Source organism: Marmota marmota, unplaced genomic scaffold (assembly GCF_001458135.2).
Source record: "Marmota marmota marmota unplaced genomic scaffold, marMar, whole genome shotgun sequence".
Classification (NCBI taxonomy): domain Eukaryota; kingdom Metazoa; phylum Chordata; class Mammalia; order Rodentia; family Sciuridae; genus Marmota; species Marmota marmota.
Window position 1 is genome coordinate 23,361,546 of NW_026000142.1, and position 21,891 is coordinate 23,383,436.

General features: G+C 34.9%; 1 protein-coding gene across 5 annotated transcripts in view; it reads left to right on the forward strand.

The window, feature by feature from the left end:
• Cog5 (component of oligomeric golgi complex 5) overlaps positions 1 to 21,891 on the forward strand; it is a 360,858-nt gene that overhangs the window by 280,463 nt on the left and 58,504 nt on the right. For all 5 annotated transcript variants that reach the window (XM_015488339.2, XM_048786107.1, XM_048786106.1 and 2 more), the window contains 2 exons: positions 6,310 to 6,420; positions 8,412 to 8,474. In XM_015488339.2, the coding sequence (XP_015343825.1) occupies positions 6,310 to 6,420; positions 8,412 to 8,474 (174 nt within the window). The remainder of the gene's footprint in view (positions 1 to 6,309; positions 6,421 to 8,411; positions 8,475 to 21,891) is intronic.

The following is a 21,891-nucleotide window of genomic DNA, read 5'->3' on the forward strand; positions in this document are numbered from 1 at the left end:
ATAACAAATAACCCTATCAACAAATGGGCTAAGGTCCTGAACAGACACTTCTCAGAGGAGGACATACAATCAATAAGTACATGAAAAAATGCTCACCATCTCTAGCAGTCAGAGAAATGCAAATCAAAACCACCCTAAGATACCATCTCATTCCAGTAAAATTGGCAGCCATTCTGAAGTCAAACAACAATAAGTGCTGGCGAGGATGTGGGGAAAAGGGTACACTTGTACATTGCTGGTGGGACTGCAAATTGTTGCGGCCAATATGGAAAGCAGTATGGAGATTCCTGGGAAAGCTGGGAATGGAACCACCATTTGACCCAGCTATCGCCCTTCTCAGACTATTCCCTGAGGACCTTAAAAGAGCGTACTATAGGGATACTGCCACATCAATGATCATAGCAGCACAATTCACAATTGCTAGACTGTGGAACCAATCTAGATGCCCTTCAATAGATGAATGGATAAAAAAAAATGTGGCATTTATACACAATGGAGTATTATGCAGCACTAAAAAATGACAAAATCATGGAATTTGCAGGGAAATGGATGGCATTAGAGCAGATTATGCTAAGTGAAGCTAGCCAATCCTTAAAAAATAAATGCCAAATGTCTTCTTTGATTTAAGGAGAGCAACTAAGAACTGAGCAGGGAGGAAGAGCATGAGGAACAGATTAACATTAAACAGAGATGAGTGGTGGGATGGAAAGGGAGAGAGAAGGGAAATTGCATGGAAACGGAAGGAAACCCTCAATGTTATACGAAATCACATATAAGAGGTTGTGAGGGGAAAGGGGGGGAAAAACAAGGGAGAGAACTGAACAACAACAGATGAGGCAGAGAGGGAAGATGGGAGGGGAGGGGATGGGGGGATAGTAGGGGATAGGAAAGGTAGCAGAATACAACAGTCACTAATATGGCATTATGTAAAAATGTGGATGTGTAACTGATGTGATTCTGCAATTTGTATTTGGGGTAAAAATGGGAGTTCATAACTCACTTGAATCAAATGTATGAAAGATGATATGTCATGAACTTTGTAATGTTTTGAACAACCAATAAAAAAAGGATTAGGAAAGTAAAAAAAAATATTGACTATAAATGGACAGTTCATTTATAATAAGACACATTTTAAAGATAAAAATGTAAGTGACACTATGATAAAGAAAGTTTCCGATTGCTCCTACTTTTTCAGAAAAATAGACAGCCAAGTCATTAGCTGAGAGTAAGAAGGAGTAAGGTTTTGGAGATTACAGAAAAGGGGAGAGAAAAGGAGACAGTGACTGGGATATATAACTGGATTCACAGGAATCACCAAGGACCCATCTTAGTTTCATAGTCATGGAAACTAAAAATTTGCTCCCAAGATGTGGGTAAAAATTTGCTCCCAAGATGTAGGCTCTTTATTCACCCTACTGATTGTTGCTTTTGCTGAGAAGAAGCTTTTCAGTTTGAATCCATCCCACTTGTTGATTCTTGATTTTAATTCTTGTGCTATATGAGTCTTATTAAGGAAGTCAAGGCCTAATCCAACATGATGGAGATTTGGGCCTACTTTTTCTTCTTTTAGGAGCAGTGTCTCTGGTTTAATTCTTAGGTCCTTGATCCACTTTGAGTTGAGTTTTGTGCATGGTGAGGGATAAGGGTTTAATTTCATTTTGTTACATATGAATTTCCATTTTTCTCAGCACCATTTGTTGAAGAGGCTATCTTTTCTCCAATGTATGTTTTTAGCGCTTTTGTCTAATGTAAGATAACCATAATTATGTGGGTTTATTCAACATTAAAAGAGAATAAAATCATGGCATTTTCAGGTAAATGGATGGAGTTGGAGAATATAATGCTAAGTGAAGTTATCCAATCCCAAAAAACCAAATGCCAAATGTTTTCTTTGATAAAACGATGCTGATTCATAGTGGGATAGGGAGAGGGAGCATGGGAAGATTAGATGAACTCTAGATAGGGAAAAGGGGTGGGAGGGTAAGAAGGGTTATGGGGGTAGGAAAGATCCAGGTGGAATGAGATAGGCATCATTACCCTAAGTGCATGTATGAAGACACAAATGGTATGACTCTACTTTGTGTATAAACAGAGATATTAAAAATTATGCTCTATATGTGTAATATGAATTGTAATGCATTCTGCTGTCTTATATAACAAATTAGAATAAATTTTTTAAATGCTTAAAAAAATGGGACCAGTGAAACGTTGAGCTTCTCACATCAAGTGTGGCCTTAACTAGGACTGGAGTTTTGCTAAGCAACTATAATGTTTATATACTGAACTCCCTTACCCGACTATCTCTAAAACTAATGGACTCTACAGGCCCCAGTTTAAAGCCAGTCACTTCACTGGTGCACGGGATTCCATCCCCTCACAAGACATCTTTACTGAAATTCATTATGATGAATCATGAAATCTAAGCTAGAAAGTAGAGAAGTAAAGAAATGAGGGTTTGGGACAGCAGTGAGATTGAAAAGTCAGTAGAGTTGGGAGGTCTCAAGAGGCCAAGGTATCATTGGAGGGAGAACAAATGAAAAAATAGGAGTAGGGTGCTTGAAATTCTGATTCAGTCATTCTAATGGTAAGATGTGGGATGTGATCAGGTAAATAAATTTGAGTGGAGAATAAGATCAATGAAGGAGGATAAAAAGAAAAACAAATGGAAGTCTATCTCTTTGAATATTAAATTAATTAAGAATTATTATTGGAGTTAGTAACAATGACCATACTTAGTGACTGGGTCTTGGTCTTTAATATCAGTTCCCTCTAAAAGGGACCAGCATTCCTTCAAGACTTAGCAGATTCCAGATAAAAGTACTATATTAGTGTAAATTTATGAGGTTGATAACAGAACTGTAGTTTTGTAAAAAAAAAAAAAAATACCCTATTTTCTTTTTTGTACTACGGATTGAACGCAAGTTCACTTTACCTTTTTTATTTTTTAGTTCGGGACAGGGTCTCACTAAGTCATTGAAGTTCGACTCGAATTTGTGATCCTCTTACCTCAGCTTTCTAAATTATTGGGATTACAGGCATACAAAAATGTCTCTCTTCTTGGGAAAGACATACTCTGAAATATTTAGGGGTACAGGGCTGTAATGTATGAATATTCAGAAAACAAATTACGCATATGCATGAGTGGGAGAGGGAGGGAAAAATAAAAATAATAAAGCAAACGCATTAAAATGTTAACAAAATAGGTAAATCTGGATAAGGAGTACATAGTGTTCCTTGCATTCTTTTTTATTTTTTAGCTTCCTATAAGCTTGAGGTTATTTCCCAAGAAAAAATTTTGATGGGAGTGATGTTGAGAGAGACACAGGGTGATCATGTTAGCTAAGATGTTGGACAATTATATCCTGTGCAGATTATATACATTTTCATTCTTTCAAAAACTTGTATTTTTGCATCAATTTGGTTATTTTGTACCTTATTTTTGACACAGTTATGTTTCATTTTTAATTCTTTTATGTTATCACTATTGGTTCCCATAGCTATATTATTTTATTCATATAACTTTGTGGGTCTGTGGAACCTAGCCATCATTAGTTTTTGCAAGGCTCTTATGGCACCAGTCAGATAACCTGAAAGTCTGGAATTATTCTTTCTTTGTATTTTTTTTTAGTTAAAACCAGATTTATTAAGATTTAACTAACATGTCATTTAACTCACCCATTCAGGTATACAGTTGAATGGTTTTTAGTATGTTCCCATTCACTTTCATAGCATTTCATCATCCTGCAAGAAACCTGGTATCCACTTGCCCCTCCTACCTTCACTCCAACAACAAATCTGTTTGTATTTACAGATTTGGCTATTTGGGATATTTCATATAAATTTATTACTGGCGTCTTTCTCCTAGAGTAATGTTTTCAAGATTCATCCGTGTTGTAGTGTGCTTCAGAACTTCATCTTTTTTATTGCCAAGTAATGTTAGTTATGTGGATAGTCTATATTTTATTTAGCTTTTTATCAGTCAGATAACATTTAGATTATTTCCATTTTTGGTTATTATGAACAATGCTATGAACATTTGTGTGCAAGCTTTTGGGTGAACATATATTTTTTATTTCTCTTGTTTATATATCTAGGAGTTTAATTGCTGGGTCATATGGTCACTCTGTATTTACTCTGAGGGAACTACTAGACTATTTCTGTACATTGCCACCAGTAATGGATGAGGGTTTATTTTTTCTGCATCCTGGTCAAACATTTGATATTTCCTCTTCTGTTTATAGCATTATAAAATTATAGAATTCAGAATTATAGAATTCAGCTTTTGTTTTATAAATCCCCAATATATGATCAGTTCTCACTAATAAAATGATTACTACCCTTTTCTAGCAGTAAGCCTGTCTCCTCATTAAATGTGAAACATATAAATTCAAATAAAATTATTTTATAAATATATTACAAATCAAAATAAAATAAGAAAATGTCTTTCCTTTTTCCATTTCTTTGTTAGTTCTTCAAAATTGTTTTGATAATATCAAGAGAACCAACAGATGTTGAACTTTAAAGTTTATAACTTTTGTTTTCCTTGAGTTGGAGGGTCTCACTATATTGAGCAGGCTGGCCTCCAGTTCCTGGGCTCACACAATCCTGGCTCAGCTTCCCATAGCTGGAACTACAGGCATGCACCACTGTGCTCATCAAGCTCATGACTTTTAAGTACCTAGTCATATATATGTTCCCTATCTGGTCCCCACCCCCAAAGTCATCAGTAAGAACTGATGCCATTGACTGTTGCCACTTTAGTCTTCAGAGTACCTTGTTCAGGAACCTATCTTCACCCTCACCCTTGCACAGAGCCCATTATTTGCCTTCTCTTGGGGAGTTCAGAGCTTCTGTTAGTATTAGTTTACCACTAATGGATTATATTAGATTTGTGGACTCTGCTGAGTATCTTTATTCTTTTTTGGTTTGTTATTTTTATTTTATTTGCTTATTTTTTTTTTATTATGTATGTCGAAGAGTGAACCCAGTGCCTCTCATGTGCTAGGCAAGCACTCTTCCACTAAGCTACAACCCCAGCCCTCTTTTATTCTTTATCATACTTTCTACAGGAAAATGTTTTATTTTTTTTTCACATCACCAACATACAAATTGACTGCTTTAAAATATAATGGGATTGCAAGTTGGTAACTATGTCCATGAGGAATGTTATTTAACCTGGTGTCAAAAAAAGTTTTATATTGACTTAATAACCACCAGCATGTGTTGCAACTTTAACAAAGGATTGTTTCCTTTTTTATATACCACAATTTTAATGTTTTAAAATTGTTTTATTACATTTGGAAAACTAGAGATTGAATTTAATTTTGAAAATTTATCTATATATATATGTAATATGAATTGAAATGCATTCTGCTGTCATATATAACAAATTAGAATAAATTTTTTAAAAGAAAATTTACATATATTTTTTAAAGGAAAGTAGAAAGAAAGAAATAGTACTTATTATTTGGTTTTCTGTAATAATGGGGAGATGATCTTAGTTTCAGTTCTCCTAAAAAGCCAATTTTTTATATGTTTGAAATCTGCATCCACATTTGTGGAGTGAGTTATGTCATTTCTATGTCCTGATTGAGTTTAATTTACCTTTAAATAATAATCATGATAGAGGATTGGATTAAAATCAATCAATCTGAGAATGATTAATATGTGGATTTTTAAACCCCAATTATAGCAGATACAGATTAACTCAAGGTATTTCATGCACTTTTCCCCCAAATTCATGTCATTAGAAATAAATCAAAGGTCAGAAAGATGAACCATATAATGTATCTTAGACAACTTCCTTTGGGGAAAAAAATCCAACAAAAATAAGCATAATATCTTTTCTTACCACCATTTCATTGGAGTTTAGGAAAAATTTCAAGATTTAGGTTTATTTTTCTCCTTTCGTTTTCCTTTTTAATGGCTTATTTCTGAGTTTTCAGATAGAAAAAGAAAACCTATTGGCAGTTGCCAGAAGGTATTCCTTAGGGTTACTTTGCTAATGTATCAACATGACAACACAGACTGGGAATTTGGGTCACACCTGCCTCAGAGGCCCATCAGCCAGGAAGTGTTATAATAGATATTCTTTCTGCACAAAACTAATTGTGCTTTCATGTCCATGGTATTATCTTTATAGAGATTTCTTGTGCCTAAGTCCAAAGTTTTAACTTGACCTGAATATTTCCAGTTGACATTCTCTTTGCTGGTTGGCATTCTCTTTGTCAAGGGGATATGAATTTCTCCCTGGTTAAAGAAAAAATACACACTGTAATTTTGATATCTTTTTGTGTTGAATTCTTACAGCTCTCTACTCAAGGAGATGCAAGTCAAGTGATTGGGCCTCTTACTGAAGGTCAGAAAAGAAATGTGGCAGTGGTGAATTCACTGTATAAGTTGCACCAATCTGTAACAAAGGTAACCTTTCTTTTTTGTTTTAATTGATTATTTTGACTTAATATCAGGTTCTTCTGTTCTTGTCTAAATGTATACAACTTACAAAATATTATTTTATTTTTTTGGAAAAGAATACAATGAAAATGTCATGATTATAAAATAAAATGAGACATTAACTCTTTTTAAACACTTTAATTATGACCTATATTATTTACATACATTTTATCTCTAATAGTGAGTTTAAAACACATGAAATTCAGTCCATCAAGTTAATCAAATTTATTGAACAAATTATTTAAGGGCAAATCATATGTGTTTCATACTTTATTGAAAACCGTAATTTGATACAGGTGGTAATAAGTACATAGCAAAACTAATAACAGAATAAAAACTCTCAAGCCCTCCAACATGTCAAAAAGTTCTGATATGGCTCAAAAAAGCCAGGAAAGAACTGTATTAAAAATAGCAAATTTTTAAATATTATCACAGTTGACTACTTGCAAGTAGATATAATTTCTGTTATTTTTCTACTAAAGCATTTAAAATAGTCAGCTAAATTTTACCTTGTTTGCCTCCATGTACAGTCCTTCCTCAATATCCATTGAAGATTGGGTCCAGGAATTCCCATCCTACCTTACATGGATACCAAAATCCATAGATGTTCAAATCCATATATAAAATGGTGTAGTATTTGCATATAACCTATGTACATCTTCCTATGTATGTTAATCAGTTCTAGATTATTCATAATGCCTAATACAGTGTAAGTGCTACGGAAATAGCTGTATAGTATTATTTAGGGAATAGTGTCAATAAAAAGCCTGTGCATGTTCAAAACAGATGCAGGGGTTTTTCCCTAATATTTTTGATCCATGATTTATTGATTTCATGAACGTGGAACCCAAGGGTATGGAGAGCCAACTCTATTATGATTAAAGTGAACTATATTCTTTGTTACTAGAAGAACAGTGTTTTTTACTTCAACCATGACTTTCGAGTAGCTTGTGTTTAATTATTCTCTGTAGACCATTTCAAAATACTTTGTAAATAGAATGATAAATATTTAGAAGACTTGAAGAAAGCTAAAGGTTAGGTGTTCTTAAAAATTTGAACTGCTACTAGACATGGTGACACTTGCCTATAATGCCAACTACTTGAGAAGCTGAGGCAGGAGAATCACAAGTTGAAGGTCAGCCTGGAAACTTGGTGAGACTCTTGTCTCAAAATAAATTTTAAAAGGCCTGGAGATGTGATTCAGTGTGGCCCTGGATTCAACTCCCAGTACTGGGAAAAAAAAAAAAAGAAAGAAAAATCTTAAATTCTTAAATTGAGCTTTAATATGCTAGATTATATTTTAGAATAGCCATGTGACATTATTCATTTATTTAAAAAATTTAACATTCTCTAATCAGCTAAGCATTTCTAAGAATATGAATTTCAGCATACTAAACAAAATAATTTTAAAACATTAACAGGTAAATCTCAGAAAAGTAAAATTATCAAAAACATTCAATGATGTATAATTCTGTTTCCTTACTCATTTCTCTAAAACACCAAATAAATGAATGATTATTCTGTTTAGCCTAATTTAAATGTATTTATTGATATTTTGTGTTGATTTGTAAAAATGGAATATTTTATATTTATGTTTTAAAGACTTGATCACAAGTCAGCCTAAAGGAAAGTGAATATTTTAAAAGAGATAAGTAAATATGGCTTTATTCTGACCTTTTCAAGTTAAAACTTTATAATGAAACCTTTTTAAGGCAAACAAAGGAAACTAGCTGCTGATATTCTTAATATTTCTATTATTTGAAGTGTCTTTGCTTTATGTATGTCAAAACATTTTTCAATTGAGTTTTAAAATCATGTGTGAGGTAGTACTATGAAGTAGTGATGATATTTTAATGTAGCTTGTGGAAACAGCTTTGTTTTGTTATGATCAAAATTAGTATTTGCAAAAATAAATGACATAAGCAAAACTGTAACTGGATCAAAAAACCTCATTTTAGGTGGTTTCCAGTCAGAACTCATTCCCCGCTGTAGCTGAGCAAACTATAATGTCAGCCTTAAAGGTAAATGAATTTAATTTAATATTTGACTTTATATAGCAAAGTGATTTTAGAATTGTTTGGCTGAGTAGGAGAATGCTATGTTCTTAAAATAATCAAATATATATATATATATTTTTTTTTCTTGTTTTCGTGTTTGTATTTTCTAGAATTTAAAAATAGATCCTTTTGTTATCTGCAGATAGTGTTCTGCTTATGACAATTGTATATACAGATGCAAGAGTTTTACAGGTATTTACTGTACTTATGGTAGATATTATCCTAGTTCTTCACCAGGGTGACATTGATAATATCTGGGAGATGTTTAGGGTTGTCATGACTAGGGTTGGAGTGCTACTGGCATCTATCAGTGGTGACCAAGGATGATGCTAAATACTGTGTAATGCAAAGGACATTCACCCCAACAACAAAGAATTATCTTTCCCAAAATATCAGTAATGCCAAGATTGAGAAAACCTACTTTAAAGTGTAGGGCATAACATCATGGTACATGCTCATTTTTAATATAATTTAATATAATTTTTAATAATGAATATATTCCTGTTCAAATAATTAGGAAGTTTACTGAAAGGAAATGTTGGTATGAGATTCAAAGCTAAATGTAGTTAACATTTGGTAACACTTTTAAAAACAAGTAAGTTCACTAGGCACTGTGGTACACACATATAATCACAGTTATTGAGGCTACTAAGGCAAGAGGATCTCAAGTTCAAAGCCAGCCTCATCAACTTAAGGAGACCCTGTCTGAAAATAAAAAGGGCTGGGGATATAGCATAGTGGTGAAGGACCCTGGGTTTAATCCCTAGTACCACTATGCGCCCCCCCCCCAAATAAAACAAGTTATTCATTCTTTTTTTCAATTAATTTTTTAAATTTATATATGACAGCAGAATGTATTACAATTCTTATTACATATATAGAGCACAATTTTTAATATCTGGTTGTATACAAAGTATATTCATACCAATTCAATTCTTATTATACATCTAGAGCTCAGTTTTTAATATATCTGGTTGTAGCCAAAATGTATTTACACCAATTCACATCTTCATACATATACTCTGGATAATAATGTCCATCACCTTCCACCATCATTTCTAGCCCCATGCCCGCCCCTGTTCCCCTCCCACCCCTCTGCCCTATCTAAATTTTGTCTACTCCTCCCATGCTCCCTCTCCCTACCCCACTATGAATCAACTTCTTTATATCAGAGAAAACATTCGGCATTTGGTTTTTTGGGATTGGCTAACTTCACTTAGTATTATCTTCTCGAACTCCATCAATTTATGTGTCTTATACTTTATTGAAAACCATAATTTTATACAGGTGGTAGTAGTTATATAGCTAATAACAGAATAAAAACTCTCAAGCCCTCCAGATGCCAGAAAGTTCTGGTGTGGCTCAAATAAAGGAAGAAACTGTATGAAAAATAGCAAATTTTTAAATGTTATCACAGTTGACTACTTGCAAGTAGATATACTTGATTTCATTCTCTTTTATTGCTGAGTAATATTCCATTGCGTATATATGCCACTTTTTTTTTATCCATTTATCTATTGAAGGGTATCTAGGATAGTTCCACAGTTTAGCTATTCTGAATTGTGCTGCTATAAACATTGATGTGGTTGTGTCCCTGTAGTATGCTCTTTTTAAGTCCTTTGGGTATAGACTGAGAGAGGGATAGCTGGATCAAATGATGGTTCCATTCCCAATTTTCCAAGAAATCTCCATAATGCTGCACCAATTTGCAGTCCCACCAGCAGTGTATGAGTGTACCTTTTTCCCCACATCCTTGCCAATACTTATTGTTGTTTGTCTTCATAATAGCTGCCATTCTGACTGGAGTGAGATGAAATCTTAAAGTGGTTTTGATTTGCATTTCTCTAATTGCTAGCAATGATGAACATTTTTTCATAAATTTGTTGATTGATTGTATATCATCTTCTGAGAAGTGTCTGTTCAGGTCCTTGGCCCACTTATTGATTAGGTTATTTGTTTTTTAGGTGTTTAGCTTTTTGAGTTCTTTATATACCCTAGAGATTAGTGCTTTATCTGATGTGTGAGGGGTAAAGATTTGCTCCCATCCTGTAGGCTCTCTATTCACTTCACAGAATGTTTCTTTTGCTGAAAAGAAACTTTTTAGTTTGAGTCCATCACATTTATTGATTCTTGATTTTAATTCTTGTGCCAAAGGACTCTTATTAAGGAAGTTGGGGCCTAATCCCACATGATAGAGATTACTTTTTCTTCTATTAGACACAGGTTTAATTCCTAGGTCCTTGATCCATTTTGAGTTGAGTTTTGTGCATGGTGAGAGATAGAAGTTTAATTTCATTTTGTTGCATATGGTTTTCCAGTTTGTCTCCACACCATTTGTTGAAGATGCTATCTTTTCTCCAGTGCATGCTTTTGACACCTTTGTCTAATATAAGATAATTGGATTATGTGGGTTAGTCTATTCTGTACCATTGGTCTACCAGTCTGTTTTGGTGCCAAAACCATGCCATTTTTGTTACTATTGCTCTGTAGTATAAGGTCTGGTATAGTGATACCACCTGCTTCACTTTTCCTGCTAAGGATTGCTTTAGCTATTCTGGGTCTCTTATTTTTCCAGATGAATTTCATGACCACCTTTTCTATTTCTTTGAGGAATGCCATTGGGATTTTAATCAGAGTTGCATTAAATCTGTATAATGGTTTTGGTAGTATGGTCATTTTGATAATATTAATTCTGCCTATCCAAGAGCAAGGTAGATCTTTTCATCTTCTAAGGACTTCTTTGACTTCTTTCTTTAGGGTTCTGTAATTTTCAGTATATAGATCTTTCACCTCTTTTGTTAAGTTGATTCCCAAGTATTTTATTTATTTATTATTTTTTGAGGCTATTGAAAATGGGGTAGTTTTCCTCATTTCAAAGGATTTGTCACTGATATACAGAAATGCCTTTGATTTATGGGTGATGATTTTTTTATCCTGCTACTTTTCTGAATTCATTTACTAGTTTCTGGTGGAACTTTTAGAGTCTTCTAGGTGTATAATCATATCATCAGCAAATAGTGCCAATTTAAGTTCTTCTTTTCCTATGTGTATCCCTTTAATTTCTTTCATCTGCGAATTGCTCTGGCCAGAGTTTCAAAAACTATGTTAAAAAGAAGTGGTGAACGAGGGCATCCCTGTCTTGTTCCAGTTTTTAGAGGGAATGCCTTCAATATTTCTTTATGTAGAATGGTTGGTCTGGGGTTTAGCATCAATAGCCTTTATGATGTTGATAGAGTTTTGAACATAAAGGCATGCTATGTTTTGTCAAATGCTTTTTCTGTGTCTATCAAGATGATCATATGATTCTTATCTTTAAGTCTGTTGATGTGATGAATTACATTATTGATTTCCATATGTTTAACCAACCTTTCATCCCTGGGATGAATCCCACTTGATCGTGGTGCATGATCTTTTGGTATTTGATTTGCCAGAATTTTATTGAGAAGTTTTGCATCTATGTTCATTAGATATATGGTCTGAAGTTTTCCTTTTTTTTGATGTGTCTTACCCTGGTTTTGGAATCAGGGTGATATTGACCTCATAGAATGAGTTTGGAAATGCTCCCTCTTTTTCTATTTTCTGAAATAAACTGAAGAGTATTGGTATTAGTTCTTCTTTAAAGGTCTTGTAGAACTCGGTTATGTATCTGTCCGGTCCTGGGCTTTTCTTGGTTGGTAAACTTTTGATGGCATCTTGTATTTTGTCACTTGAAGTTGATCTGTTTAAATTGTGTATATCATCCTGATTCAATTTGGGCAAATTATACAACTCTAGAAATTTGTTGATGCCTTTGATATTTTCTACTTTACTGGAGTACAAGTTTTCAAAAGAATTTCTAATTTTCTTCTGTATTTCTGTAGGGTCTGTTGTAATATTTCCTTTTCCATCCCATATGTTAGTAATTTGATTTTTCTCTCTCCTTCTTTTCATTAGCATGGCTAAGGGTCTGTCAATTTTATTTATTATTTCAAAGAACCAACTTTTTGTTCTGTCAATTTTTTCAGTTGTTTCTTTTGTTTCAATTTCATTGATTTCATCTCTGGATTTAATTACTTCCTGACTTCTACTGCTTTTGGTGTTGATTTGTTCTTCTTTTTGTAGGGCTTTGAGATGTAATGTTAAGTCATTTATTTGTTGACTTTTTCTTTTTTTAAGGACTGAACTCCATGCAGTGAACTTTCCTCTTAGAACTGCTTTTATAGAGATTTTGATATGTTGTATCTGTGTCCTCATTCACCTCTAAAAAGTTTTTAATCTCTTTGATGTCTTCTGCAACGCATTGTTCATTCAATAGCATATTATTTAGTCTCCACATGTTGGAGTGGCTTTTATTTCTCATTTTATGATTGATTTCTGATTTCATTCCATTATGATCTGATAGAACACAGGGTAGTATCTCTACTTTTTTATATTTCTAAGAGTTGCTTTGTGGCATAGTATATGGTCTGTTTTAGAGAAGGAACCATGTGCTGCTGAGAAGAAAGTATATTCTCTTGTTGAAGGGTGAAATATTCTATATATGTCAGTTAAGTCTAAGTTATTGATTGTGTTATTGAGTTCTATAGTTTCTTTGTTCAGCTTTTGTTTGGAAGATCTATCTAGTGGTGAAAAAGGTGTGTTAAAGTCACCCAGAATTATTGTGTTGTGGTGTATTTGACTCTCGAACTTGAGAAGAGTTTGTTTGATGAACGAAGATATACTCTGTTGTTTGGGGCATATATATTTATAATTGTTAAGTCTTGTTGATGTATGTTTCCCTTGAGCAGTATGTAGTGTCCTTCTTTGTCCTTTTTGATTGACTCTAGCTTGAAGTCTACTTTATTTGATATGAGGATGCGAACCCCTGTCTGCTTCCTCAGTCCATGTGAGTGGTATGATTGTCCCCAACCCTTCACCTTCAGTCTTTGGATGACTTTTTCTATGAGATGAGTCTCTTGGAGGCAGCAGATTGTTGGGTCTTTTCTTTTTTTAATCCAGTCTGCTAGTATATGTCTTTTGATTGGTGAGTTTAGGCCATTAACATTCAGGGTTATCATTGAGACATGATTTGTATTCCCAGCCATTTTTGTTTATTTTTGGTATTTAACGAACTTGTTTTTTCCTCTGATTAGATTTTCCTTTAGTGTAATCCCTCCCTCTGCTGATTTTCATCATTGTTTTTCATCTCCTCTTCTTGGAATATTTTGCTGAGGATGCTCTGTAGTTCAGGCTTTCTAGTTGTAAATTCTTTTAACTTTTGTTTATCATGGAAGGTTTTTATTTCATCGTCAAATCTAAAGCTTAGTTTTGCTGGATATAAGATTCTTGGTTGGAATCCATTTTCTTTCACAGCTTGATATATGCTGTTCCACGATCTCCTGGCTTTGAGGGTCTGGGTTGAAAATCTGCTGTTATATGAATTAGTCTCCCCTGATATGTAATCTGATTGCTCTCTCTTGTGGCTTTTAAGATTCTATCCTTATTCTGTATGCTAGGCATATAATGTGCCTTGGTGTAGATCTGTTGTAATTTTGTACATTTGGTGTCCTATAAGCCTCTTGTATTTGGTTTTCCAGTTCATTGTTCATGCTTGGGAAATTTTCTGATATTATCTCGTTGAAAAGATTGTGCATGCCTTCCTATATCCCAATAACTCTTATATTTGGTCTTTTGATGCTGTCCTATAATTCTAGATGTTCTGTTCATGGTTTCTTACTATCTTCACCATGTGGTCAACTTTATTTTCCAGATTGTATACTTTGTCTTCATTATCTGACGTTCTGTCTTCCAAGTGATCTAGTCTGTTCATTATGCTTCCTATTGAGTTTTTTATTTGATTTATTGTATCTCTCATTTCAAGGATTTATGGCTGGTTTGTTTTCAGAGTCTCTGTCTCTCTCTTAAAGTAATATTTTGTTACCTGCATTTGCTCTCTTATCTCTTTGTTGGAGTGATCAATTTTTACTGTATTTGCTCATTTAGGCCATTCTTTAACTCACAGATCATTTTAACTATGAAACTTCTGAACTCCCTCTCTGACCTTTCATCAACTTTGCTGTCTGTGGCTTCAATTATTATAGTGTCCTGGATTGTTTGAGGCACTTTCTTTCCTTGTTTTTTCATATTGTCTATGTGTCTTCCTTTCTTGCAATGTTGGTCTGGAATATTACAGTTTCTACTCTGTATTCTTGTAGTACCCATCCAGATTGTCTGTACCTCACCTTGATGTTGGGCTTCCAGACCCTGCTGGTGTCCCTCAGTCTGTACTACTGCATCTAAGGTGGTGGCGGCAATACCTGAGATAACTCAAGATAATATAGTTAAGATGCCCCAAGATGGAAGCAATGTCTTTCAGAGATTGGGCTGAAAGGGTGGGCCTCACACTTCCTTTGGGATGCTCCTCTGAGATGCAGCTGCTTCTAGGTCCTGTCTGCCGTCAAAAAGTTTGGGGCTATTACATGGGGAAGGCTATGGTAATGATTGCAGTGTCCCAAGATAGAAGTGGGTTAGGCTTAGGCTCCCAGGTTTGTGGGGGGGGGCAAACTTGGATCTACCCTGGACGTGGGTCCTATGCAAGTCAATGTGGACAGATCTGGACTGTTCCTGGGCTCCTGCCATAGTCTACTGGTCAGAAGCGGTGATCATGTTCTGGAGGCTGGGCTCTAGCATGTGCCTGCTTTAGAAGGGTGGCCCCTACTGTGAGCCTGGGTCCCCTAAAGGCTGTTATGGGTGGATCTGGGCCTCTGGGCTTGACCTCCCATGGTAGTCTGCTGTTTGAAAGGGGCGGTCCTGTGCCTGTGGCTAGGCTCTGGCAGGTGTCTGCCCCAGAGGTGGAGGGGTGAACCCAGGCCTACTGTGAGCCTGGGTCCCATGCAGGCTGGTGTGGCAGTTCTGGACTGGACCTGAGCTCCAGTGGTAGTCTGCTGGTTGGAAGAGGAAGTCCTGTACTGGAGGCTGGGCTCAGGTGGGTGTCTGCCCCACCGGTGGAGGGGTTTGTCATGGGCTTACTGTGAGCCTGGGTCCTGCACAGGCCAGTAAGGGTGGATCTGGGTCGCTGGGCTTGACCTCCCCAAGTTATTCATTCTTATAACACTACTACTGCCAGACACATACACAGGCAATAATTGAAATATTATGACAACCGTTCAAGTTATGTATTATTGTCCCCATTTTATAGATCTTAAAAATAACAACTTGCCCAGTTTATCATAGAACTGATAAACTCAGATCTCATTGACTCAAAAGAGGTGTGCCTACTGTATTTTGCCACTATCATTCATTCCTTCATTTACTAAATATTTATTTAGTACTAAATATAACAGACTTTCTGGAGCCAAACTATATGTTTATGAATCCTACCTCAGCTATTTCACCAGCTATTTTCTCAGACACATTAATTGCCGCAGTCTGGCTGGGCACAAAATCACAAGCCACTCAAGCAGGAACAAACTTTATTTCTGAAACTCCCGCCAATGCCATGCACGCTCCCAGGAAATATGCCGAACCACACACATGGCGTTCTCCCGGTCCCCACTACACCAACAGGAAAATCCCTCCTCCGGAAATCCCTCCTACCGCATTTCCCCAACCAATGGGAACTCTCCGGGAGTCCCGCTAGAGCTCGAAAGTAGCAGGCCGAGGTGGACAGCAGGGGTCTAATATCCAATTGAATGCAGATCTTAACATAATCATATCATCTCAATAGCTTGCTGGCATCACCTTTCAACCAAAAATGCCATGCGTCATTCCTACTTGGCTATGGCTCTCAGCAGTTAATAAACTCTCTTATTTTTGTTACTGCATCTATAAAATGGTACAATGTGCCTACTCAAGATAATAAATGTAAACTGTTAGATTGGATTTCGATCACTGATAAAAAGAGGGGAAGGAGATAAAGGTCTACAAGTAAATCTCAAGGAGCACCACATTTAGAGAGTGAAAATAATATAAGGAAAGAATAGAGAGACTAAATAAACTGAGAAGTATCCCAGATTTTAAAGGAGAAAGGAATTTCTGAGGCTAAATACCATTCCTATAGTATATGAATGGGAATTTCACAGGTAGCAAAATAGAACCCTAAACTCATATATGAGTGAATTTGATTCATTGAGAATAAGAGAAGGAGACAGTTTTCTGCCAGTATAGAAGTATATTTGGCTATTTTTCTGTAGCTTTTTCTTATCCCCAGTGTGTTCATCTCTTTATGATTAAATAGTATGAAAGCTGCCATAATAAAATAATTGTTTTTAGTAAAGGTTGTCAACTTTATTAATTATTATAATCATACTATAAAATTGGGTCAATGTGACAAACTTAAAAGGTTTTTAAAATCTCGATTGTATATAGGTAACAGATAGTTTTCTTCCCTGTGATTCCCCATGTTTCCCTATTTTCAAGCAGGAGATATAAAATGTTTTTTGATTACAGTCCAAAATAAGAAATATGTTTTCCTTTGTGACCACATACATAATTAATAAGGATTTATAAATATACACATATATGTAGTAGTATAGAGGCTACCTCCAAAAATATCTCTGTAATTGACATGAAAGTTTTACATAAGTTTCACAAAATGATACTTATCCTTATTTTGTATGATTTGCTCTAATACTTTTACACTAATATTAAAACCATTTTGATAGTGACCCACTCACTACATGGCTTTTTTTTTTTTTTTTTTTTGAGGGCCAGAGGAGTCCCTTACTGGTCACAACCAATGGTTTGAAAAAGTCCATTCTCTAGGTTAAGACAGAGGGCCTCTCACTTTGCCTGATGGTAAAAATTACCTGGAAAAGTTAAAGATAGAAATTCCTCAGAGACTATATAGTTCAATTTAGGATGAATTCTCTGAATCTGTGTTTTTAACATGCAACAAAGATTATTCTCAATTTTATCTCTTCGGACTGAGAGTTGGCACCAGTATAGGGAAAGTCCCTGATCGTTGGCTGCTTCCTTCACCCTTAGGTTTGCTCAGAGAACAATGCCACACATAGCTAAGTGCTGCAGTTTGTGAGAGGCATTGCCAATTTTGCTTTTGAGAACTGGGTAAAGAGTAGAAGCAATAAGTATAACACCTTCCTGCAGCAGCCCTGCTATTAGACACTTAATTGCTTATGTTAATATAGTCAATGAAACAGTTTTATTTTTGATTTTAGTTAATTCTTATAAAAACCATAATGACTTATTAAGTAATAAGCAAAAGTTTCTGACTTTGAAAAAAAGGCAACTTTAAATTTCATAAAATTGTAGGAAACATTAAATCATTTTAAATTAGGGATAGAATGTTATGATGCATAGACTAACTCTTAAGAAACAAAAATCTGTATACTTTTATTATTTTATAAAGAAGACTTAAACATACTTTTTTGGGGGTAGGGGTGCTGGGGATTGAACTCAGGGACACTGGACCACTGAGCCACATCCCCGGCCCTGTTTTGTATTTTATTTAGAGACAAGGTCTCACTGAGTTGCTTAGTGCCTGACTTTTGTTAAGGGTGGCTTTGAACTTGTGATCCTCCTGCCTCAGCCTCCTGAGCCTCTGGAATAACAGGCATGTGCCACTGTGCCCAGCTTAAATATACTATTTTATTTACTGGAAGAAAAAAAAAATATATATATATATATATATATATATATATATATATATATATATATGTTTTAAAAAAATGTTTCTATCAGAATAGGGTCTCCCTGCTCCCATCCCAGTCCCCAACCCACCCAGGCTAGAGACTACTTAAATAGGAAACACTTCCCAGCGACTGAAGACTACTTAAAATAGGAAAACAAGAAATTAAGTAGTAAAATCAAAACACATACACACACACACACACACACACATACACACACACACGTGTGTGTGTATGTATGTACATGCATATACTAGTCTTTGCCTTGTTGAAATTTTATCCAAAATTAAATATTATTTTAGGCTTGAGATCCATCATTATACCTGTCACAAGATGTCATTTATAATTGAGTATACATTTACACTCATTTCATTATAACTACCATGACTCTTATGTGGCATTTAAATATCTTGGGCTCAGTAATTGTGATCCATTTTGTACTGAGATTATCTTGTACAAATAGTGATTGTATTGCTAAATTTATATATGGCAACGTCTCCTTTCTTCCTTATTGTGTGGGTTTGATATTCTATATGAAGGAATTTTCTAGATTGCTGAAGCTCCAATATTTTTGTAATCTTGCCTATTTTAGGAAAATCTTTTTTAAACATGTGTGACAGACTTTCCTGCTTTATAAATAGTATATGAAACACAATTTCCTCTCCTTTTTCCATTTCCTTTGGTAGTTATTTATTTCTTCCCTTCCTTGGTATGAAGGCATTCCCCAAGATGCTCTCTTCTCTTCCAGTTTCATATTTCCCTAAATGGGAAACCAACTAAAAAGTTTTCTGTGTGAATCATTATATGTTATGCAAATTGAGAAAGTTTTCTTTCTTTCTTTTTGGCCTTGATACCTGCTTTCCATGCCTTGTTTCACTGACAGAACCTATATATTGTTCAGTTCTTTCTTTCTTTCTTTCTTTCTTTCTTTCTTTCTTTCTTTCTTTCTTTCTTTCCTTCCTTCCTTCCTTCCTTCCTTCCTTCCTTCCTTCCTTCCTTCTTTCAGTTGTAGATGGGCACAATATCTTTATTTAATTTATTTTTTTCATGTGGTGCTGAAAGCTTGAACCCAGGACCTCACAACGTGGTAGGCAAGCTCACTCTCACTGAGCCCCTGTGTTTTTATTTTTAAAGTGCATCTCTTAATAGACACTATGTAGTTGGGCCTTCCTCTTTTGTCTATTCTGATAATCTCTGCCCTTTAATTGTTGCACTTAGTCCATTAACACAATAAAAGTATTATCAACAAGATTTTATTTAGTTTTATAGTTTTATTTGCTTTTTCTTTCTCCATTTTTTTTTTAATTTCTCCCTCTCTTTTCCTCCTTTTCTGCCTTCTTTTGGTAACTGATTTTTTAAAAGAATTCTGTTTTTATTTATTGAAGTTTCACATATACCTCTTTGTATGATTTTTCTATATTTAGTATTTCCTCTGTGGATCACCATATACACCCTTAACTCTTCACAATTTTTTTAGAGTTACTATTGTACTATGTCATGTAAAATCATAGAAACATTTATATTTATGTACATTATAAACCCCTTAAGGCATAGTTTAATTTTTGCTTTTAAAAATTATACATTATTGGTGGTAGTGGTGGTGGTGATGGTGGTGGTGGTGGTGTGTGTGTGTGTATGTGTGCATGTGTGTGTGTTTGATGATACTGGGAATGAGCCCAGGGGTCTCAAATTCTTAGCTGTATCTCCAGTTCTTTTTATTTTTTATTTTGAGACAGGGTCTCACTAAATTGCCCAGGCTAGCCTCAAATTTGGTGATCCTCCTGCCACAGCCTCCCAAGTAGCTGTAATTATAGGCATAAACCCCATGACTGGCAAAATTATATGTATTTTTAATATGAAAGGAAAAATGTTTATAATCTATATTTTACATTTACTTAATGCTCTGCATTCATTTTTAAAGATTTGAAGTTTCATTCTAGTATCATTTTTCTTCAACTTGTTTTTATTGTTTCCAACAAATCCCCTTTATTTTCTCTTGCAGAAATATTTTTATTTCAGTTTCAGAGGATATTTTTACAGGTTTGAGAGTTGTTTTTCTTTCAACACCTTTAATATGTTGTTCCACTGTTTTCTGGAGCTTTCAGAGGAGAAGTCATCAGTCCTTAAAATTGTTTTGTTTATGATCCTGTCAACTCCTTTCTGTCAGCTCCTTTTTCTCCCCTTGTTTTAAGATTTCACCTTTCTCTCTGCCGAAGTTTTTTTTTTTTTCCTGTTATGCTGGGGATTGAACCCTGGGCCTTGTGCATGTGAGGCAAGCACTCTGCCAGTTGAGCGATATCCCCAGCCCTCCCCTTTCTCTTTGACTTTCAGTGGTTTTATTTATGATGTGCTTAGGCATAGTCCTCTTCAAAATCATTCTGTTTGGTATTTACTGATTTTCTCAAATCTACAAATTCCATGCTTTTTATTATTTTGGGAAGTCTGGGGCCCTTTTTTCCCTCCAAATAATTTTTCTGCCTCAAGTTTCTCTCTCCTTATGTGACTCTAGTTTTCAATATATTAGACCTTCTGCAATTACTTTACAAGTTTAATTATTTTTCAGTTGTCTTTTCTCCAGATTTCTGTTGATTCTATCTAGGTTCATTGACTTTTTTTTCTATTATCTCATTTCTTCTGTTAAGCCTTCTCAGTGAACATTTGTGTTTCAGAGAGTACAATTTTATAGTTGAAAATTCCCATTTGGATCTTTCATGAAACATTTTGAATCACTGAAAATTTCTATTATTTTGCTTACTTACTGTGAGCATGTTTTTTTTTTTTTTTTTTTTACTCACTGAAGTTCTTGCCTGACAATCTAGAGTCTGGGTCATGTCAGGTTTGGCATCTGTTGATTGTCTTTTTTTCCCCTTGAGAATTGATTTTTTTTAAAAATCCTATCTTTTTATATATGTAGTAAATTTTGATTGATATATCCTAGAAATTGTGAATGTTATGTTGTATAGACTAAGAGGGTTTTTTAAAAAAATATTTCTTCTAAAAGAGTGTTGCTGATTTTTACTTTAGCAATAAACTTGATTATAATCAAATTGTAAACTGTCATACCTGTAGCTGGCCAGGGCTCAAATCTCAGTTCACTTCTTTAAATCTTAGTTGCAAGCTACATTTGGTTCCCTCTGAACACGCATGGTTGATGAGTCAGCTAAAGACAAGTGCTAAGTTTAAACATAGAATCAGGCATTTTTCTCCTGGCGTTTTCCTTTTCAAGATTTCTCTGATTTCTGCAGCCCTGATTGACCTAGATTTCCTTCCCCAGTTCCTTTGGCTAAAAAAATAGTGTGGAGTCCCCACCCCCCATGTTTTAGCCACTCAGCCCTACTCCACCATGACTGTAAGAACAAAGCCACAAAATATGGAGAACTCACTCTGTACTGGTTGCTTGCCTCATCCCATGCTTTTCTAAAACTGCCTGTATTTTCCTCTCTCCAAAGCGTTCCAGGAGGTTTTTGTTTTGTTTTGGGCATTTTCACCCGTAGTTATTTGTAGAAGGATCTATAGTTAGATACTCCTTCATACCATAAATAGATTTCCTTCTTGAAATCTTTTCATCTTTTTATTTCTACCATACTCCAGGGTCTCTTCTCATCTCTGCTCAGGTGCATAATAATAACCAGAAGCTCAAAAAAGTCTGATATAGCTAGATAATCTTGCTCACTTGTGCCTTAATAATCTCCTTAGCTTGACTTTAGTTTTCCTATCTATTTTGGATTCCTCATCTATAAGTTGGACATTTTAATAATTTTTGATACAGGAATAAT